The sequence below is a fragment of the Drosophila montana genome, unplaced genomic scaffold (genome assembly GCF_035044405.1).
Source record: "Drosophila montana isolate Dmon_TW-CO22-7 unplaced genomic scaffold, ASM3504440v1 contig_3833_1, whole genome shotgun sequence".
Classification (NCBI taxonomy): domain Eukaryota; kingdom Metazoa; phylum Arthropoda; class Insecta; order Diptera; family Drosophilidae; genus Drosophila; species Drosophila montana.
In genome coordinates, this window is record NW_026998704.1 from 456,075 (window position 1) to 476,871 (window position 20,797).

The following is a 20,797-nucleotide window of genomic DNA, read 5'->3' on the forward strand; positions in this document are numbered from 1 at the left end:
AGCGCAGCAGTTTATATCAGCTAACCCAACTGTGAAGTCCCATAGAAAGGCACTTGGTACCCATTCATTTTTTAAGATTACAATTCAGATTACAATGTTGTTGAACCCAAGATGCAAATGAATTTATAAACATTTTATATTCGAAATTTCGACATTCGGCTGTACGTCATTCAATATAATCGTTTATTGTTTTTGTAGTTTATCGTCAATAGCTTTCTTTAAGTTTGTCCCAAAATCGTCTCGTCAGCTCTTTATGGCGCTGGTTATGTGATTTCTTGGCGAAATGCGAGGATCAAATATGGCCTCAATGTTTACTTGGCAACCTTGAGGGCGAAAACAAAACATAAACAAACAAAATGCAAAATCATTGTCTGAATAACATACCATGCTCTAGCAGAAAAATTCCGCGATCGTACAGTATAATGCTTTCCACTTCACATATAAAGTAAACAGTAAACAGCTAGAAGTATATTTTATAAACAAATCCCATTGAAATGCTCACCCAGAGGCGCCAGCATTAATCGCAGCGTATAAAAGCATACGATGCGACGCCAGTGCAAAAGATCTGCATCGATTTGGTCAGAGTTCGCAGCTTGCAGCAAGGCAAACCGCGTGCCTTCGATGGCCTTTTGAAAGTAGCTCAAATTGAAAAGGAAAACAAATGCATGCATTACTTTAAACACTATCAGTTCTCTACTCAGGGCTTACTCATTGAAACTCATGCCAGGCACATGTTTCACATTGCGCAGTGCCGAGTGCCTTAAGTCGGGCAACTGTTCGACAATAATCCGCTCGGCTGCGGCGCGTAGCGCGTGTATCTTTAGATATTCATATTGTCCAGCTTGAAGGCGGTCACTGTACTGTTCCATCGCGTGGCAAGCGATTTCGCGCGCCTCGTAGCTAAGCTGACAGTTGGCGTCGCTTTGCAGCCGCGAGCTAAGCGGATAGCCGTGTAGCTTCAGTCGGGGCTGGGTTTGCTGTGTGCTCATTTTCTGATAACAGCAGCCGACAAAATTCAAGAATTTCGCTTGCTTACAGTTCAAAAACATGCGCATTAGCGTGGCGCCCAGATCGCCGCACGGGTGCAGTCCAATGATGCCGAATTCGAAATCAGTGTCTGGCAAGTGGAAAGCCTCCCGTATGCTCTCGATGAATTGCACTGGCTTTGTGTCGCTGCTGAGACGCTGTGTTAGGTGCACTGGTCGCTTAAAATGAGTTCTTTCGCTGGCCTCCATGTGTTTGGCAGCCATGCTCTCCAGTTTGGCATCGATTGCCACCGCTTGCTCATTCAAATCCGCCTGCATTTCAAGGCAGCAAACGTTGATGCCATAGCCATAAGCCAGTATGCGGGCCAAGTGCCCTACGCCGGCTCCAAAGTCTACCACAAAGTCAACCGATGTCTGTTGGCAGCTGCGCGCGCAAATTGCGGCCATTCTTTTGATTTCATGCGACTTTTTTGGCTTTACACACTTCATGAACATGTGCTTCAGCTTACGGTGCTCCAGCAGTGGGCAAGGCGGCAGTGCAACCTGTGCATGAACAGCCGTTAATATGTCATACCAACTTTTATTAGCTTACCAACATCAAGCTGCTTCTTAGGTGTCCTTCTGATGCACAGAGTGCGCAGCACCTGGCGCAGTGCTAACAGCTCCAGGGGCCACAGCACACGTGCGTTCATGGAATCGACGCCCTCACTTTGCAGCAGCTCGCTCAACTTTTCTAACGGCAAATCTTCCAATTGTCTCCGCCAGCTTAAAGGAAGTTTGCTCCAATGGTCATCCACATAAAAGTCCTGCCGAATCAAAGAGATCGCGTCATATGGATTAGGAAGAAGCGAAAAGACCATTTACCAGCACATAGGAATCCAATAACCACTCGTATGTTTTAACTACATCTAAACAGGCGGCAAGTTTGTTGTTAATATCAAGCATGTTGGCCAGCTTTAGCAGTAGGATTTAACAGCTGATTAGGCGCGCACAAAATTATTTTTAAAAAAAATTGAATTGTTACTTTTGCTGCGCAAACAGGTAAACAACCAGGGATGCGCACTAGTTATCGTTTTACCAGATTTTTCTCAGCATTACTCAACACTGTTTATAATCGAAATATAGCTAAGTCGATAAATCAAATCAGAAGTCGTAGTCGAGTTCAGTATTTTCGATAGTTAGATAGAGCTTTCGATGTTTCGTTTTCAACACTGGTAAACAGGCTGTCTACCAATAATAATAGGAAAGAAAAACACATCGTTCGGGCCTAATTGGCCATTAAAAACGGAAAGAAAACAATAGAACGCGCTGCAGTTTGTAAGTGCTTCATTAAAAAAGTGTGAAGTGATGTATTGAAGAGTATTTGTGCCTGGCCAGGGCATTTTTCTAATCCCTTAAGGGTGGAGACAGGTATACACACATATATATTGGCAGTGCCGTTAGCTAAAGCGAAGTGAAAATGCATCTGCACCCAACAAATGGCAATATTTGCGAGCAGATATGAAAGAAAACTACCAATTGACGACACCGAGGCAATAACTTGCGAAATAGCAACAGTTGAGGAGGTCGACGGACATACGGTAAGTGCAGCTGCACATATGAAAATTAACATCGCCCAAAAGAAAAATCAATAATCTGCGACGCAGCTGCCGCCGCTGTCGCCGATTTGTTGATGACGCCGTTTTGCATGATGACGGTGTCTGGCTGTGTGTGTGTGTGTGTGTGTATATGTATACAAAATAATTATGTTTCTTTGCAGGAATACCTGCTGCGCGTGCAGAGAGGTGATAGCTCCTGGAACGTTCTACGCCGTTACAATGACTTCAACAAGCTGCACAAAAGTCTTCGTATATCTGGCATTGAATTGCCGCTGCCTGGCAAACGCATCTTCGGTAACATGCGTCCGGACTTCATAGCTCAACGGAAAGAAGCATTACAAGTTTACATAAACACAATACTAATGAATCCCATTTTGGCATCATCGCTGCCAGCCAAGCGCTTCGTTGACCCCGAAAGCTACTCGCAATCATTCCATGGTAAGTAAGACTAAATTGATAATTAAATGTAACAAAATCATTTTTAACTTAATTGCAGACCATGCAGTGCAACATGCTTTGCTCTGCTTACGCAACGACACGGTGTGGACACTGGGTGCCACCATGGGTGCGATAGGTTGGCGGCTACGCAAACATTACTTTAAGGCGACTACCAAGCCGCCAGAGAAGAGCAGCAACAAGTTGGTCAAGAGCGGCTCACAGAACCAACAAAGCAAGCATTTCGCGGCTGGCAGCAATGGCGGTGGTCACTCGGTATCGATTGATGCGGGCACAGTGGATCCGAATGCGGAAATGGTGGCCGAATGGTTGGAGTACGGACCTGACAAGTACGTCGATGACAAGGAAATGAATGGCGTGCTGAAAAGCCTAATGGGCCTACAGCATCCGCACATTGAGTCCATAGTGCTGGCAGGGCACACCGAAAACGGTTGCTTGATCATCAGAAAGTAGGTGCTCCTACCTCCTACATATATATAATTCTAAGCCTGGCTTTTTACAGATTCCATAAGCATGGCACTCTCAAGGATGTGCTCTGCATGGCAACGCCAAAGAATCCATTTTTGAGCAAGTACGGCAATCCCAAAGGACGCACAGCTCTCTCCATGAAGCAAGTGGCGACCTATGGCAAGCAAATTTTAGAAACTCTTATATTCTTGCACTCTAAAGGCTATGCTTACGGTTAGTTTATTTAAATTTCGATATAAGGAAACATAATTGTAATTCGATTTCCATTACAGGTCACTTACATTCGGGAAATATTGTCATAGTGGATGACTGCGTCAAGCTGTTGGACGTTGAGAACTATTTGGTGGGTGTGCCGGCGTTTTATCGACCATTTTTCGTGCAGCACAGCAAGATACATACAATTGAGACAGTTGACGTTTACTGTTTTGGTCATGTGCTGTTCGAAATGGCCATGGGCTATCCGCTGCAGGAGTCGGTGGTGCGACAAATTACAGAATGCCCCGAAGCATTAAGTAAGATCAGGTTAATGAATTAGTGTGTTATATTGCTAACGAAATCTCTTACCCTACAGAATCTCTGTTGGAGAGCATACTATCGAAGGAAGCATGCAAGACAGGCCTGCCCACACTGGAGCAACTGCTCGGTCACAGATTCTTTACGCAATATGCAACAGACAGTGGAACCACAGCCGAAAAGCCGTACTTCAAGTTGTCCCTGGTAAATTGTATAATTACTCGTATATAGTCTGTTTTCTAAATATTGTTTTATTTTTGTTTTCTTTGCAGAACGCAAAGGAATTGCTCAGGCAGGCGGCTGTTAAGTGCGAGAATCGTTTGCGTGATGAGCAAAAGTCGGTTAAGAACCAAAAGCGTATTGTACGCGTGCAGGAGCTAATGAGCTCCGAGGAGGAGAAGCGCAAATCAAAGCAAAAAGCTGTAAGTAGCAATTAAATGTGATTAGTTGTTACGTAGAAGCTGTAGTCGTAGGCTCATCAACACGGTTTTTTATTGTTTTCTTTTACTTTTGGTAATATTTAGAAATTAGAGCACAAACAGTCGAAGCTTAAGCAACAGGGTTCGCTCCAAGCAAGCAATGGACGCTTGTCGCTGGCGGCCGTGACAGCTGCATCGACCAGCACAGCTACTGTCGGCGGTGGGCTAAGTACAGCAGACTCTTTCAACCGCTCCGACAGCACCCCAGAAGAGCCCCATCTGGCTGGTATTAAATGTAGTTATTTGCTTTTATTTAGATTTTAACTACTCCCACGTCACACCTGAGCCTAACTATTTGTTTTCTGTTAATGTTCACAGCAATCATGCCAGCTGCGCAGCCGTTGCACCAGGTGCTGCCAGCGAGCAGCGCTGCCGTGGAGAGGCAGACATCGACTCCGAACATTGCAACAGAAGACGTTGACGCTGGCGAGGATGAGCCCACGCGCTCGGCATTGCTCGAGTCCATTTGCAAATTCAATCGCGGCTCCCTGCGCAAAGTACGCTCAAATGATTAGGCGATGCGCACAGAATTTTACATATTTACATTTTGGACCAAATGTGGCGTTATGAAATAACGGTTCCATTAAATTAAAAGGAAAAACAAAGAACAAATCAATGGAGAATAACCAAAAACAAAGAAATAGATACATTTTTAGATCCATATAACAATACATATTGGTAAACTAATGCATCTATTTATTGGCATACTTAAAGAAAACAATCCAGCAAATAACTATAAGTAACTATATATATATATATAAATACATATATATTTACTAACGAAACCCACTGAATCTGTGTCCACAAAATAACGTATAAAAGTGTTTTATGAACTCAAATGATATGTTCGTCTATATAGTAGTATATATACATATATCTATGAATGTAAGTTACAAATCACACACGTCTGCGATACGGAGACGACTTAAGGTCAAGCGTACGCAACTAAAGCTTTACATATACATATACATGACCACTACACGACTGAGACTAACTTTGGTACGAGTATCTTAAATGAAATTCACGATTTAAAACAAGAAGACAAAAAAAAACAATTTAAAAATTTCCAAAAATTGTTAACTATAAGTCTGCACCGAAATTCGCACGATGACGCTCTAAACAAATAATCTACTTATAACTATCATGCATATGTATATGTACTTAACCCAAATAATCTGTTCCTTGATGTTGTGCTCCCTCTTTTTTATTGCCGTTATGGTCTAGTATTGAGGACATACAAATGTAATACCTTGGCCAAATGTTGTACTGCTTTGTTTTTATTGGTATACTTTCTCTTATATTGATATTGATATAGACAATTTATACATATGCATTAGATGTTTGAAAGCGTAACAGACGCAATATTCAATTCAAAAGATATATTTATATATGTATACTCAAACCATAATGAACAAACTCATGAAACAATTGTAATTTGATATTGGTGTGTATGTTTGTATTCCTGTCTATGTGTTTTTATGTAACTGACTGTGTATATGTTCAAATATGTGTGTATATATGTATAAGAACATACCAAAACTAATGCGTGTAACGAAAACTATATGAGCAGCATATTATATTAACTATACATATATAAACCAAATAAAATGTAAAGTATTTATCGTTGTAACTCAAATAGAGTTTGAATAAGGAATACAAGCTAGGGTTAATTATATATGTTACCCTCTAAGCAACAGCTATTTGTATACAAAGTTTCTAAGATTAAGATCTCTGTCCTAACAGAAAATCAAAACCGGTTTCTAGATGACCCATAATATCCTTGGTCAATAACATACCATTGATATAGTCCTGGTGAACCTAAATCTCGAGAAATATGTATGCGTTTCTTTCAGCCTCCCCCTACTCCCTCTATGGTTCCTAGATGACCAATATATCCTTGGTTTAACCATACCATTGATAGAGTCCTGGGGAACCTATAGTTCCAAATCCCAGCAAAATTCGCTGAAAGCTTTATCCACAATTAAATTAAGGTTTAAAAATTAACGGTCGCAAAACCCCTATTGCACTGGGCCCAGCCGTTGGCTCACATTTAAAAAATCAAAATTCAGCTGAAATACCAGGCGAACAGAAATGCCCAGCAGGTAGACGCACATAAAAATTTTAATTTAACAGACCACTGTTAATTAGCAGCTGTTAATGAACATAGCACTGTTAACCAGCAGCTGCAGCTCTTACTTAACATACCACTTAACAGCTGCTGCTAAAAAGGGGGCGTCCGATTTTAACGAAAATTTGGCAAAAGTACCAGGCGAACAGAAATTCCCAGTAGGGAGATGAACTAAAATTTGAATGAAAAATTGCATTGCATAGCCACAAGGTGCAGCTATGTAAAATGGGTACTGAAAGCATAAAACATGCATATTTCTGGACCGATTCCGTGCGCATTTTGCAGGGATTTGGTCCTCTAGGTTTACCAGGACTATATCAATGGTATGGTATGACCAAAGAAATGTGGGTCCACTAGGTACCATCAAGGGGGGCTGGGGCTGTTGCTGGGTGATGGCTGAAAGAAAAAGCATTCATATTTTTTGACCATGTCGGTCATTTAGGTTCCCCAGGACTCTATCAATGGTATGGTAAAACCAAGGATATATTGGTCATCTAGGAACCATCAGTTTTGATTGTTCACCAGGACTATATCTATGGCATAGTGTAACCAAGGATAATGGTGGTCATCTAGGAACCATTTGTGGACTTTTACAATTGATTTTCTTACTTCGCATAAATTATGCCAAAAATATACACATTTTTGCTATAACAATTTCAATAACTCTACAGCCATAGTTCTAAAGTACTAAATTTATTAGACCTACTTATTTGTAGGCTGTTTTATTAGATGTTCTTTTCCATATCGTTTAATAAGACTTTATGCTAACATATATAAACTAACGCTAACGTTCTAAAGTGGTGTCAACATCGCCTGGCACCTGTGGTCTCTCGGCAAGGATTCTTGCTGCTTTGCCGCCTGATTCTTATCTCGCTTCCCGATTTTGTTGATATTCAGGACTTCTGTTGTATCTAGTAATTAGAAATATTGCTCTTGATATATTTGGTAGCTGAGTGGCCATCCTGCTTCCTGAAGTTTTTGAACGTTCAAGTTTAGTTGGGCTTTTTCATCCTGAAATGCCGATCGAGAGATAAAAGCACCGTGCCCTTTAAAAAACGCAAAAATAACAGTTAGTTAAAGCAATTATTCAAAGGAGAGTCGGCTTAGCCAAATCATTAGGTGAAATAAAGGTTTTTTAGTTTCAAAAAAATGAACTGATCTTAAGATGACCCACTTATGGCTATAAAAAGTCTACATCATTGTAAGGTAGGGTATGCAAACACACAAAAGTTTAAAACTTGTCCTATATAGATTTTCCATTTGAAAAAAAGCAACTTTTTACCAATTCCCTTCTAGTTGATTCCCATGAGAGCAGATAAAGCTTGTTAGTTCAAACAAAAAAAAATGTCAATTGTAGTTCTGCTTAAGTAAAAAGTGACTCGTAAATTTTTTACTCACTCGCTCTCTTTCTAGCATACATGGCATCTCCTAGTCGTGCCTGTTTTCTATTTATCAAAAGAATACTTGAATCTTAAGGTAAAGTTACCTGCATTCGGTTGGATGGCAGCTGGCAAGGTCAGTTAACCGAGTCGTGCCCGGTTAATGTGTGTCAATTATTGATTCAACATTTGGGCCGGCCCGGGCCATTGCCACGGCGACAGAGCAATGGAGGGCTGCAAATGGCATAATATAATAATCATTTGCGGTTTTATGGCAAGCCGCGACGCACTCGAGACATCGGAAATTGAAATTGAACACGTCACGGCAAATGGCCAGCGCGGCGCAAAACTGGTCGGGCCTGGTAACGCTCTGTCTGGGCCAGGAACGCGAGCAGGTACTTCGATTGATTTTGTGATTACTTGGGCCCACGCCAATATGGATAGCTTATGTGTGTTTAATGAACGGGAATGCTTCGAACATGGCCAGAAATACAAAAATTTGTCCAAGTCACGCATATGGCTGATCGCTGGGTGAGGTGCGGGTGGTGCCTGGGTGAATCCCCCGCAGTTAGTGCCAGTTAGGAGCATGTAATGTAATACATTCTGTTTCGACACTTTCGTTTTGTCACCATGCAGAGGCAGACGAGCAGCCAGCGCACATCCCTGACCAAGTCCAATGTGGCCGCAGCATTGGGCGCGCCGTCAAAGGTGAGTGCCGCACAGGCTGTGCCCAGACGGATTATGTTCCTCCCCCTCTTGTATATTGTGACAGGCGACTGTACGCTATATGCCCAGCTATCGGCTGGAGCCCAAGAATCCCCTGAACAAGGAACGTTTGGAGTTAACCATGCGCGCCATCATGAACAAGAACTATAACGATGATTATCTGTTCCATCCGAGACAGTCCTATCATCTGGCTGCCCAGGTCAGCGAAGAGATTAAGAACAGCATCAAACTTCTGAATTTCGATAGGTGGGTGGTTACTTATCCTCGATCCCAAATTGCCCTAAACTTTTGCCTTGTATGCCAGCCCAGATATCGCTACGTTGTGCTGGTGACCGTTGGCGAGCTACTGATGCAGGGACTCTGCTCCATGGTGAACTTCCTGTGGGATGCCGACAAAGATGGGTTTGTCACCTACACGATCGAGACACCCAAATTTGTAGCTGTCTGCACAATATTCTATTTGTACTATGATTGAGAGTGCGAAGGGAACCTAAAACCAAAGTTAATAAATATATAAGAACGAAATTGATATATGTGAAGGGAAGATATACGATGGATATAGAATAATAAATAAATATGATAAAATGAGAAAGGAAAGAATTGAGAAAAGTGCTTACAAAACTTAAAAACAGCTTCAATTTGAATTCCCATCGTTGCCGGGGGGTCTATGGTTTATATTTCCAGTGCTTTACGAATTGTCACTAATTCACTTTTTGGCACAATTTCGTTGAATACACTTGAAGAAACACTTGTAAATTGAATCAATATGTCACACACACACACGCACACATTAAAAGTCCAGTTTCCGTTTGTTCATATTTATTTGAATATCGTTTAAATATATATAATAGATATATAATATGGTGAAGCATAATTAATTGCATTTTATTTAATTAACTGGACGACGACTGCACAAAAACCAATTAACTATATAATTTATGTGGTTCTCTAAAACTTTTGTAGTTCCAATAGATTGTAGACATATGATAAATCGGTTAAGGAAGTCATAATATATTCAATATTTATATATATTATATAGGATGTTATATTGGCCACACACATGCACACACACACACAAAAATACACACACATACACGCACACTTTATCGCTCAAGATCATAATTTGTAAAAATATATGCATAGATATATATAGATAATTTATCTGTTCGACACTTGAACTCACACGAACATTGGGCGTGTATGCCTGGATTTATTATATATAGTATTATAGATCATATATAGATATCGATATACACCATACGACACAGAACTTGTTGTTGTTGGAGAGCGCAACCATAAGAAAACCAATGTAACATTTGCAAAACCCATTTCAACAATTCAAACATTTTGAAACAAATGCTACACGACGTTCTCTTTTCTAGCTGGAACAGAAATATTGCAAACAAAAACTCGGAACAGCTCACAATGCACAATATATGATATCATCTCGGTCGGGCAGGGGGGCCCAGTTCAGAGACACTTTAAAAAACACACAAAGTACCTGAATCCTCTTTTTCCTTGGGCGAGCAACAGAACAGAACGGAACTCAGATTTGAAAATATGCGATTTTCATTTTAGCAGTTAAATCACTTTCGGCCCACAAACAAACATATATATATATATATATGTATATATTTATATGGATATTACTAATGGGGCCCCCTATGTTAACATTCAAGCACTTCTTTTGCACTATTTTTGTTCACAGAAACGAAAACTTGGGTAAAACTCTCAGAACCAAATGAAAACTCTCAAAACTGATTCGAACTATTATAACACAATATGCAAAATAAGTTAACACAAAAACTGATGTACATATTTTTTCATTTTGTTAAAACTTTTTTAGTTGTAGTTGTAGTTGGTTTTTGCACTAGTTGCACATTTGAAAAGATATTGTATACAAAGCTTTTGTTTTGTTTGGTTTTTTTTGTTTTTGTTGTTGTTTTTTGTTGTAGTGTGGGATGAGGAAATCTTTACACTGTTTGTAAAAATAATTGAAATCAAATATACAATTAATAGTTATTAAATATTGAAAACTTTTGGCACAATTGTAATTAAAAAAATTTGTTTTGTTTTTCTTTTGTTTTTGAACTGTAGAAACTTTTACACTCTCACTACACAGGAAATCAGAATGTGTATGAAAAAACCATAAATAAGATTGATTGATTGATTGTTTGTTTAACAGATTGATTGAGTGGTCTGCAAAAAGAACAATAATAATTGGATTAATACAGATTCTGCAAAACTCAGTTCATATATGTATATAGAGTATCATATATGTGTGTGTGTGTCTTCTTCTTCTGGATCTGGGGCTAGGAGCTGTTGTCACAGGTAACTCCAATTGTCTATTGATTGAACTATGCTTCTACCAATACACATACATGCGCATATGTATATGTATATTTGTATTTTTTTTTTTGTGGGGGCTCTTGTGTAAGTCTACGACATCTAAATTACGTGTGCACAGAACTCGTCTGGGTTAGGGGATGGGTCCTGCATTTGTTGTTCTACTTCACCGATCACTGTGAGCAGCGGGAGAAGCTCTCTATTTTGTGGGTTTGCCCACAGTTTGTCCATTGTTTAGGCGGTGCCGCCACGCACAACCACAATGACCAGGTGATCCTCCTTGAGGCCCTCTTCGGTGAGGCTGTGGCAGGTGCGCTTTAATAGATCCGTGGAGAAGTCACACGGCGGGAATGCGTAGAGCACGCCCGTGGCCTCTGTCTCCTTATTCAGCAACGAGATGACGCCAGCTGCTTCCTTTTGCTTCAAGTAGGAGACGAGATTACGCAACGGACGCGTCTGCACGCTGGCATCATCGCAATCGGTGTCCACCGTGGAGCCAGCCAGGCCCATGAATATGGCATGCGATGATGAGGATGCTATGCGCTTTTGCACATCCTCCAGCTTTGGAGGATCGAGGCGCAATCTCTGAGTTATGCGCAAATTGTGCTTGCCCTCCTCGTCGCGCATCAGCGACTCGACAATGTCTGTATCGCCGTCTGTCAAATGAAATTTGGCCGGGAATAAGGAACTCTTCAGTATGAGTGCACCCGTCCAAATTGTGCTGCACTTGCGGGCCACCTCCGGAACTGTCGCCGCCGAACCGAGTGCATCGTTGCGCCGCGTTGAAGTGTCCGAATCCGAGCCAGGTGAGCGTGCACGCTTTAGTGGAGATCGGGAACGCGAACGTTCAACACCAGGTTCCCGTGAACCGGAACGCGCCCGATCGTAAGACTCTCCAGGCGGACGACGCCATTCATCATCGGCACCACCCGGTGGCGGCACAGATGACACACCACCCAGGGCACTCGGATGCGGCGGTCTGTGCACATCGTTATGATAGTGATACATGCCACGACCACGGCCGCGATAGCCGCCACCACGTCCACGATAGCCACCACGAGGCGGATATGGTGAGTAACCACCACGCGGAGGATACACAGTAGCCTCCTCATAATAAGGATCATACTCCGGTCGTCTATACTCTATGGCGCTCTCGTCATATGACGGCTTTGAGGTCTTGAATGGTGCCACCGGGGTAGCACCAGGCAGCTCCGCGAAATCGGTGCGCAACCTACGCTCCGGTCCGCCCAGTGGAAAGCCACGCATCTCCTTGACTGCCGCCGTTGCGGCCTCAACTGTCTCATATTGTATATACGCATATGGTTCGCCCTTCTGATATTCGATCTTCTTGATGGCACCGAACCGATCAAATTCACGCTCAAGCTGTGTAACCGAAGTCCATGCGCCGAGTCCGCCGATCCACATGCGTGTCGCCGGTGTGACCTTGCCGTAGCCAATCTTGCACTGGAACTTGCCAATGTACTGGCCGGATAGCTCGATTTTGGCGCGATGAGCCATGTCAAGGTTCTGATAGCGCACAAAAGCAAACGCGTTGCCTGTGCCAGGAGGCGGCCTCTTTATATCAATATCATCGACTACGCCATATTTACCGAAAATACGGCGTAGCTCGTCATCGGCAATAGTCACTTCCAGGTTGCCAGCAAAGAGCGTTCGCGTAGAGAGTGGATCATCTTCTGGCTGAACATGATGCAAATAATTGGGAAATTTATCCTTTTTACTTTCTGGCTTCTCGAACGGCACATGCGGCCGCGGGGCCATTGGACGCATCGGTGCATATTGATGTGGCGGTGGATGGCCATGCAGATGATGGGGATGGGTATGAGGATGACCACGATGCATTGGAGGGCCGCGAGGCGGGTGTGGATACTCATGGTGCATGGGTCGATATTCACGTGGGTGCACAGCATGCGGATGAATAGGTGGACCATAACGGTCATACGGATCAATTGGTGGCCGACGATGATCCAACGGCACGCCAGGTCCCATCGGCGACCGCGAATAGTGATAACGTTCATAGTCCGGTGGCGACATAGAGTGTCGAGGTCTATAAATTCAACGCCCAAATATAAATACCCAACCTCGTTATAAGTATTATAGTCGAGTGCACATACCTGTATTCCGGCCGTGTCGTTGACTTATAAACAGGCTCCACAATTGCCATTTTATCATAGATTATCAGGCGAGGCTTGTGATGTTTAGCCTCGCGCGCATCCTCGGGCGTGCGAAAGCAAACATAGGCGACACGTTCGTCCAGATCGTGTGCGAGTCGCACACTGAAATCGCCAAATTTCTTGTACTCGCGATAAAGCGTCTCCTCAATGAACTCGTCCGGCGCTTTTGGCGGCAGCGCACTCACACACAGAACTTTGTAGCCAGCGGGACGCTCTGCAGCGGGTGGACCGCGCATGTACGGCTCACGATGCGGTGAACCATAGCGACCACGGGGGCTCGGCGAGCGGTCCAAGCGACGCCTCATGCGGTCCGGTGACATGCGTTCGGGAGAATCGCCCGGCACACCGCCGCCATTATCGTAGCCACGACCCATGCTGCGCGAGTTTCTTACTAGGTTCCCTCTGCCTGGTGAGCGGGAAGCGCTACGTTTCATATTGTGGATTTTGACAGTTATTCGATCAAGTTCAGCTCCTTCTCTATGAATACTCATGAGCAGGAGCGGAAGCGGTTAATTGTGCCTTGGCCTTTTTCTTGTGACGAAGTCTGTGAATAAAGTTTATTTACAATTATTTGAAAATATAAGTAATAATTTTGTGCTGTTATTTGTATGCATAATACATACAAGGAATTGCAGCTGCAAATATGCGCACACATTAACATACGCTAAGTGAAATTAAAAGAAAAAGTGCACGCAATGAAAAGAAAATGGCGGCGAGACTGGCGTCGACGGGACAGGTAAAATAATAAAGTTCAAGACAAATCTAATGCATTTACATAATTAAAACACAACCTTCTTGCTAACTTACTTACCACTAACTTAATGTACGTTTTTAATGTACTAAACTTTTATTTTAGTTTCTTTTTATGCAGTGGCACTAAGAATTCCAACTTTCTGCGGTTCGCAATTTATGTATTCGACGAAAAAAAAGTGTGGTGACAAGATGATGCAGCAAATATATCGATATTTCCAGCTTATTCGCTATATCGATACCTAGACAACGTTTTTATTTTTAAATAATTTTTGTTTCGTTTTAATAACCTTATTTATTAATATTGCGAATGTTTTGGGGCACAACTGCATAATTTGGCAATGTTTAATTATTTTTGTGATATTCTTGAATGGTCTTTTATATATCGACGATACCACAAAATCAAGCTATTGTGAATTAAATATCTAATTTCGATGTATCGATGCAATTTGCAACAAAGTACATATGCAAGCGGCCGGGCCGGCAACATTTTCTACAGGTCATTAAATTGTAATAAACACTGGTCAATGGCCACACATATGTCGAAAATTCCGGATAAGGATTAGTCAAAACGGATCAAATGGTTTAATTGCCGCTACCAACAGCTGCATTTTAAAATGGCTGGCGTTTAAAATAAATTCCGAATCAAAGCTAACGGACAAGTCCGCTAACGCAAAGCTGGAAAGCTAAGATAGCTCGTGAATTTATGGAATTTGTAGCTGAATACCAAGAGCCAGCTGCAGGTAGATAAATAATTACCTGAAGTATTTACCGCGCATTTATAGCGGCAATAAACTGCATTTACCAGCGAATTATTGTGCCCAACAGCTGCCTGCCTGGACAAACATAGATGTATGTATGTATATATGCATGTGTGCATATATCTACATACATATGTGTGTTTATTAGCCCGTACTCGCTCTTGTGCTCTTTATAGCTCTCGCTCACGCTGTCGTATATATATATATATACATATATTTACTAAACAGTTGACGATAACAAAACACTAGGTTCTCCCAAATGGAAATATATAGAATTTTGCATACGCTTAAATGGCAATTGCGCCTGCGTCTGCTAGTCATTCCACTTTTAACCATGGCTGCGTGTGGTGCTAATACTGAAAGCGTCTCGGACAACACTTGCGGCGCAGTGAGTGCGGGGAAAGATCAGGCACGTTACGATCACTACCGCATTTATAATGTCCAGTTTGATAACGAGGAGCAGATCAAACTGTTCCAGCAACTGGAGAAGGAGAGCGACAGCCTCACCTTCATTGGCCACGCACGCGAAATTGGCCAAAAGCTTTCCATATTGGTCGCTGCTCATCGCGTCGCTGACTTTGCGGATCTGCTGGAGACCTACAAGCTGCAGCACCGTGTTTTGGTAGGCGTTTTGATTTATTCCAATAAGGGGTTCCATTATCTAATCATTTGTTTGCAGACGTATAATTTCCAGGAAAAAATTGATCGCAATATGCGTGAAGTTTTGCCGGAGCATATCGATGCATCCAAGTACGACTGGCAGCATTTCTTTCACTTGAAGACAATTTACGATTGGATGGATCGTATGGCTGCCAAATATCCGGATCAGTTGAGTGTGCTGAACCTAGGCAGCAGTACGCAGGGAAACGACATTAAGGGTGTCAAAGTGGGCAATAATCCAGCTAATAAAGCTATTTTCATTGAGAGTGGCATTCATGCACGCGAGTGGATCGCTCCAGCTACAGCAACTTATATAATCAATGAGCTATTGAATTCGACGGATGAGCGTGTCCAGAAGCTGGCCAAGAACTACAATTGGTTTGTGTTTCCATGCGTTAATCCTGACGGCTACAAATACACATTTGAGCACGATCGCATGTGGCGCAAGAATCGCCAGTTGTTTGGCACCTGTCGTGGCGTGGACTTGAATAGAAATTATCCCGATCATTGGAACTCGACAGGTTCTAGCAGCGATCCCACGCGGTACGATTTTGCTGGGCCCAGCGCCGCAAGCGAACTTGAGACGCAGCGACTGATCGAGTTCATACGCGGAAATGTGGAGAAGGAACAAATCAAGACTTATATTGCCCTACACTCGTACTCACAGATGCTCATGTTTCCCTATGGCTACACCAAGGAGCACGTATCCAATTATGACGATCTGCAGGAATTTGGTAAGAAGGCATCGGCGGCCATCAAGGCTGAAAGTGGGCGGGACTACGTTAGCGGCAATCTGTACGAGACTATCTACCCCTCAAGCGGAGGTAGCATGGACTGGGCTCATGCCGAGGCCGGCATACCAATAGCTTACACATTTGAGCTGCGCGGGCCACCCGACAGCCAGGACCTATTCATTCTGCCAGCTGTGGAGATACAGCCAACGGCCAGTGAAGCCTTTACAGCGATTCGTACTATTGTCGAGGCCGCAGCCGAAAAAGGTTACTACAAGTGAATTTTCTTTACTTGATAATGATGTTACACTGATATTCTTAAAGAACTTGACGTATAACGATGTAGAATACTAAGTACATTTTGTCTTGACAAGCGATATAATCTTAAATAAACTCAAATGTTTTACTGTTTTGTGACCACAGAATTGAAAGATAAAAAATTCATTTTGTTTGCATATCTACATATGTGTACATATATATTAGATATCCACACCATGTGGCTTTTGCGGTTGCTTAACGCTCAAGATACATGCCTATAGCCATAATTATGTTTTTAAGTAGATAAATATGAAACAAGAAATATTGAAAATAGTCCGAGCTAACGGTGTTTTTTCGAGTATCCTTATAAGTTCACGGTAATAAATAAATATTTATCGCTGATATCGCTGTTATCGCTGTAGTTGGGAAAGCTCGATTGTTTTGTAAAATCGAAATTGTTTCTTTGGTATTTTCCTTATATTGGAATCAGTGTATTTTTCACGTTGACCGCTCGCGGTCACACTGTACACATCCCTATAGGTCTCGGCAGAAACATATAGATTTTTTTTATTAAACACTCACTCAATTAAACAACAAAAAGACGCCGAAGTAGTTACGTTTTTTATTGCTGTAACGTAGAATAAGACGCATCTCTTTGTTTGCAACGTGTACGTGTAGGGTAAGCCCGAGCAAGCCAAAAGTGAAAGTCCCAGAAAAAGTACAAAAAGAGAGATAGTGTGACAGAGAGTGAGAGAGCAAAAACGGTGAAAAGAGTCAGAGTCTGGGTGAGAGAAAAACGATTTTTTCAGAGAACAACGCGGATTTTCGTATTTGCTGTGGACAGGGGAACGTGTGTGAATTGAGCAGAACCTGGTGAGTACATTTTCTGCCTGTTTGCAATTGGTATTTTTGTATTTTGTTGTATTTGCATTTTCAATTGAAGCCGAAAATAATTTGAAAGCAGAAGCAAAACCGAAACGAAACTAAACTAAACGCAACGCAACGGCGCCAAGCGATAACAAATCGAGGCAAGCGAAAATAATAATAACAACTACAACTACAACTACAACAGTAACAACAACAACAACAGCAACAATAGAAAATAACGAGAACAGTCAGCGCGCTGCCGAAGACCGTCAAAATTCTCAGCCACAGCCAGCACACACCACCTTACAGCACCTGCACCCTATTAGCTGCCACCACGCTCCACAAACAGCCAGCCATAATGTTCGTCAATTCGATGACGTTCCGTGGAAATCCGGCGAACTATCATCAGCAGCAGCCGGCGCTTAATCATCATACGCTGGCCGCTGCCGCGGCCCATCATCAGCAGCAGCTGCATCATCATGCCGCGGCCACCGGCCATTTGAGCCATGGTGTTGGGGGCGGTCATGCGGCCAGCAATCATTTGGCTGCTGCAGCCGTACTCGGACGACATGGTCATAACTCGCTCAATGCCGGGCACACCTCGAGCTCGTCCCATTCGAGCGGTGCACTGGCAAGTGGCAGCAGTGGCGGCAGCAGTAACAGCTCACCGGACAGCGGCAAGATTTACATCAAGAACTTGGAGCGCTCGATTGACAACAAGGCGGTGTATGAGACCTTCTCCGTGTTTGGCAACATACTCAACTGTAATGTGGCCAAAGACGAGGAGGGCAATTCTCGCGGCTACGGCTTTGTGCACTTTGATTCGGAGGAAGCCGCCCGTGCTGCCATCGAGAAGGTCAATGGAATGCTATGCAATAATCAGAAGGTGCATGTGGTTAAGTTTATACCGCGACGGGATCGTGAGCAGGAGAAGGCCACCCATTTCAAGAATCTGTACGTTAAAAATCTCAGCGAGGAGTTCACCGAGCAACATTTGCGTGAAATGTTCGAGCCCTATGGCCGCATCACCAGTCACAAGGTGCGTATATTTTTGTTTGTCTACATTGCGAATATTTTAGCGCAGCTTGTGTAGGCCGGGGCGGGGCGGTGCAGGTGGTGGGGGTTGCCTTTAATGAGAGAGAAAGAGAGAGAGACCGCTAGTTGCAGATAAACCATGTGGCACACTTTGCCATCTCTTAAGCCAACAGCAGGCATCTCAACACTTTCCGCTCTCCGCTCTCTTAGCCAGCGCTCCGGCCCACTGCTGCGCATGCCCGCCCTAAAGAACTGGTCGTGGTTGTGGCCCATGCGTTCCCAGCCAAAGGCTGCCGCATTGAGTAGCAATTGGTTAAACATATCATTGAAAATATTTTAATTATTCAATGCACTTGCAGTTGATGCTGGATGAGGAGGGACGTTCGCGCCGTTTTGGATTTGTGGCATTCGAGAATCCGCAATCGGCGGTGGCCGCCGTCATTGGGCTGCACGGCAAGCAGCTGGGCGACAACAAGTTCTTGTATGTTGCACGGGCGCTCAGCAAAGCCGAGCGGCAGCAGGAGATCAATCGCAAGCTGGAGGAGCGCAAGCGTCAAAAGGCCGGCCAAATATTTTACTATTAAATTGCAAATATTTGGTGCACTTTGAGCGGAAGGATCTATCGCCGTTGCGAGCGATGCGGAAGTAATAAGAAGTTTGTTTAGAGCCCCACATAACATACAATACACACCCACACCCACACACACACACACACACACACACACATACCTATATATGGTTATTTACAAAAAATTATATTGTGCATCAAGCAAAAGATCCAAACAAAAGGCAACACAGCAAGCACAGAAGAGACAACACACACACACCCACAAACATTTAGGCGTAGGCAGCTCACACACACACACACACCCCCCACATACACACACTTGAGGTCTGCAAAAGCAGAACTATCAAACAAAAAATTTAAATCACACTTAAAGAGATTTCTAAAGATTAGCAATTAATATGAAATCTTTTATAAACAAATTCGCTAGTTTTTCTTTAACTTCTTTTCGATTAGATGTTTGTCTCTTGTTGAATTTACCGAGCACAGAAGCTAAATAAAAATTTAAAAAAAAAAAACAAAAGAAAAGTAAAGAAAAGCAGCTTCTAGCTTCAAGAACAGAGTGCGTACACGCATACTTCTAATACATTAATAATACTTACTAAAATTAAAATAAAACACGCAATTAGCAAGTGAAATCTAGGCGAGCGGCGAAAACAAATATATAGCTACCATGTCAAGTCATGGGCAAATAATGAATATTTACACATACTATATTAAACAACAACAACAACAAAATTACAAATAATAAAAACAAGTACACACAATTGATGTAAAATTCTATAAACAATTAAAGCACCCACTTTACGTATATAAAGGCAACAAAAAAAAAAAAAAAAAAAACAAAGAAAAAAACAAAAAAAAATTATATATTACACGCTGTAGTTTAAAGGCGTTTATAATAATACTCACACACACACACACACACACTCCCCCCTTCCCCCACTCGAAACACATCCCCTTACTAATGCTAATTTTAAAAAATAACGCGAAACAATTTGAGAAACCTTAACAAAAGATGATAGCACGAGGGAAACTCTTGTGCGCAACTGCAGTTTACATGGAAAGAGTATTAAACTTTTAACAATTACAAAACATTTTTGTAATTTATTGTAAATTGTTTCAAGTAGCTAACTTCAACATTTAACACCAGGCAACAGAACACGAACCATACTCTAACGAATATAGTTTCAAATGCAAAAGCCTAAATAAATGAATGTGTAACACAAATGCAATGTTTACAATTTTTTAGAAAAAAAAACACAAATATTCAGAAACATATAAAGAAATGGAAAATAAGGGAAAGGCAAGCGTGTAAACATGCTCAGCACATTTATGATTAACCGGAAAATGGCAAATAATACATAAATAATTTAAGATTATTGAGCTTAATTTTTAAACATGTTTCAAAAAGGCAAAAAATCCCCCAAATAATAACTAAACACACGAACAATTTGTATAGTTAAAAAACAGGCAACAACAAAAACAAAACGCAAGAAAACAAAACAATTGAAATATCTAGTAATTAAATAAAAAGCGAAACCTTAAGAATTGCATAATTGAATACACATTTACAATAATTTATTATTTAACATTTAATTTACAATTTGCGTTTCGAGTTAAAAGCGCTGCTAACAAATTTTGTCAGCTAAGTAGAGCTAAAAATGAAAATAAAAATTATAATTTACAGGAAATTGATAGTATTAGAATGTACACACAGACACACACGCAATATGAATTTAGAAAAAAAAAGTAAACAAATATGCAAAAATGTTTAATGCAAAATGTACAAAAAACAAAAAAAAAAATGAAACTTTTCGTTTGCAAAGCAAATGCGACATATGTGTATTTTTATCATTAATTGTAATAAAACCGAAACTTAATTGCTTTTGCAGAATT

At 42.0% G+C, this 20,797-nt stretch overlaps 6 protein-coding genes across 11 annotated transcripts; 4 read left to right on the forward strand and 2 right to left on the reverse strand.

Moving 5' to 3' along the window:
- Positions 1–118: 118 nt before the first annotated feature.
- On the reverse strand, positions 119–2,041 carry LOC135437736 (methyltransferase-like protein 25B). The gene is made up of 6 exons (XM_064695797.1): positions 1,851–2,041; positions 1,583–1,792; positions 709–1,529; positions 503–639; positions 385–432; positions 119–323 (listed from the first exon to the last, which is right to left on the reverse strand). The coding sequence occupies exons 1-6, from the start codon at positions 1,929–1,931 to the stop codon at positions 244–246; spliced, it is 1,377 nt and encodes a 458-aa protein (XP_064551867.1). The 5' UTR covers positions 1,932–2,041; the 3' UTR covers positions 119–243.
- Positions 2,034–5,605, forward strand: LOC135437735 (PX domain-containing protein kinase-like protein). Of its 4 annotated transcripts, none has more exons than XM_064695792.1 (10): positions 2,034–2,303; positions 2,364–2,566; positions 2,746–3,022; positions 3,081–3,489; positions 3,543–3,721; positions 3,781–4,020; positions 4,080–4,225; positions 4,294–4,443; positions 4,546–4,735; positions 4,819–5,605. In XM_064695792.1, the coding sequence occupies exons 2-10, from the start codon at positions 2,465–2,467 to the stop codon at positions 5,013–5,015; spliced, it is 1,890 nt and encodes a 629-aa protein (XP_064551862.1). In that variant the 5' UTR covers positions 2,034–2,303; positions 2,364–2,464; the 3' UTR covers positions 5,016–5,605. The 4 variants fall into 4 exon arrangements, with proteins under 4 accessions (XP_064551862.1, XP_064551864.1, XP_064551866.1 ...); XM_064695794.1 differs by having other exon boundaries at positions 4,546–4,726; XM_064695796.1 differs by lacking the exon at positions 2,364–2,566.
- Positions 5,606–8,287: 2,682 nt separating this feature from the next.
- Positions 8,288–9,323, forward strand: LOC135437984 (dynein light chain Tctex-type 4). 2 transcript variants are annotated; one of them, XM_064696116.1, is made up of 4 exons: positions 8,288–8,402; positions 8,644–8,715; positions 8,780–8,979; positions 9,043–9,323. In XM_064696116.1, the coding sequence occupies exons 1-4, from the start codon at positions 8,337–8,339 to the stop codon at positions 9,206–9,208; spliced, it is 504 nt and encodes a 167-aa protein (XP_064552186.1). In that variant the 5' UTR covers positions 8,288–8,336; the 3' UTR covers positions 9,209–9,323. The 2 variants fall into 2 exon arrangements, with proteins under 2 accessions (XP_064552186.1, XP_064552185.1); XM_064696115.1 differs by lacking the exon at positions 8,288–8,402 and having other exon boundaries at positions 8,472–8,715; positions 8,780–9,313.
- A 212-nt stretch (positions 9,324–9,535) lies between these two features.
- Positions 9,536–14,237, reverse strand: nito (RNA-binding protein spenito). The gene is made up of 3 exons (XM_064696117.1): positions 14,083–14,237; positions 13,212–13,815; positions 9,536–13,144 (listed from the first exon to the last, which is right to left on the reverse strand). Exons 2-3 carry the CDS (start codon positions 13,760–13,762, stop codon positions 11,314–11,316), a joined length of 2,382 nt encoding a protein of 793 aa, XP_064552187.1. The 5' UTR covers positions 13,763–13,815; positions 14,083–14,237; the 3' UTR covers positions 9,536–11,313.
- Positions 14,238–14,538: 301 nt separating this feature from the next.
- On the forward strand, positions 14,539–16,594 carry LOC135437986 (zinc carboxypeptidase). Its single transcript, XM_064696119.1, has 3 exons — positions 14,539–14,873; positions 14,959–15,404; positions 15,462–16,594. Exons 2-3 carry the CDS (start codon positions 15,042–15,044, stop codon positions 16,452–16,454), a joined length of 1,356 nt encoding a protein of 451 aa, XP_064552189.1. The 5' UTR covers positions 14,539–14,873; positions 14,959–15,041; the 3' UTR covers positions 16,455–16,594.
- Positions 16,595–16,933: 339 nt separating this feature from the next.
- LOC135437631 (polyadenylate-binding protein) lies at positions 16,934–20,197 on the forward strand. 2 transcript variants are annotated; one of them, XM_064695626.1, is made up of 4 exons: positions 16,934–17,304; positions 17,375–17,459; positions 17,522–18,337; positions 18,693–20,197. In XM_064695626.1, the coding sequence occupies exons 3-4, from the start codon at positions 17,657–17,659 to the stop codon at positions 18,915–18,917; spliced, it is 906 nt and encodes a 301-aa protein (XP_064551696.1). In that variant the 5' UTR covers positions 16,934–17,304; positions 17,375–17,459; positions 17,522–17,656; the 3' UTR covers positions 18,918–20,197. The 2 variants fall into 2 exon arrangements, with proteins under 2 accessions (XP_064551696.1, XP_064551695.1); XM_064695625.1 differs by having other exon boundaries at positions 17,375–18,337.
- The last annotated feature ends 600 nt before the right edge of the window (positions 20,198–20,797 follow it).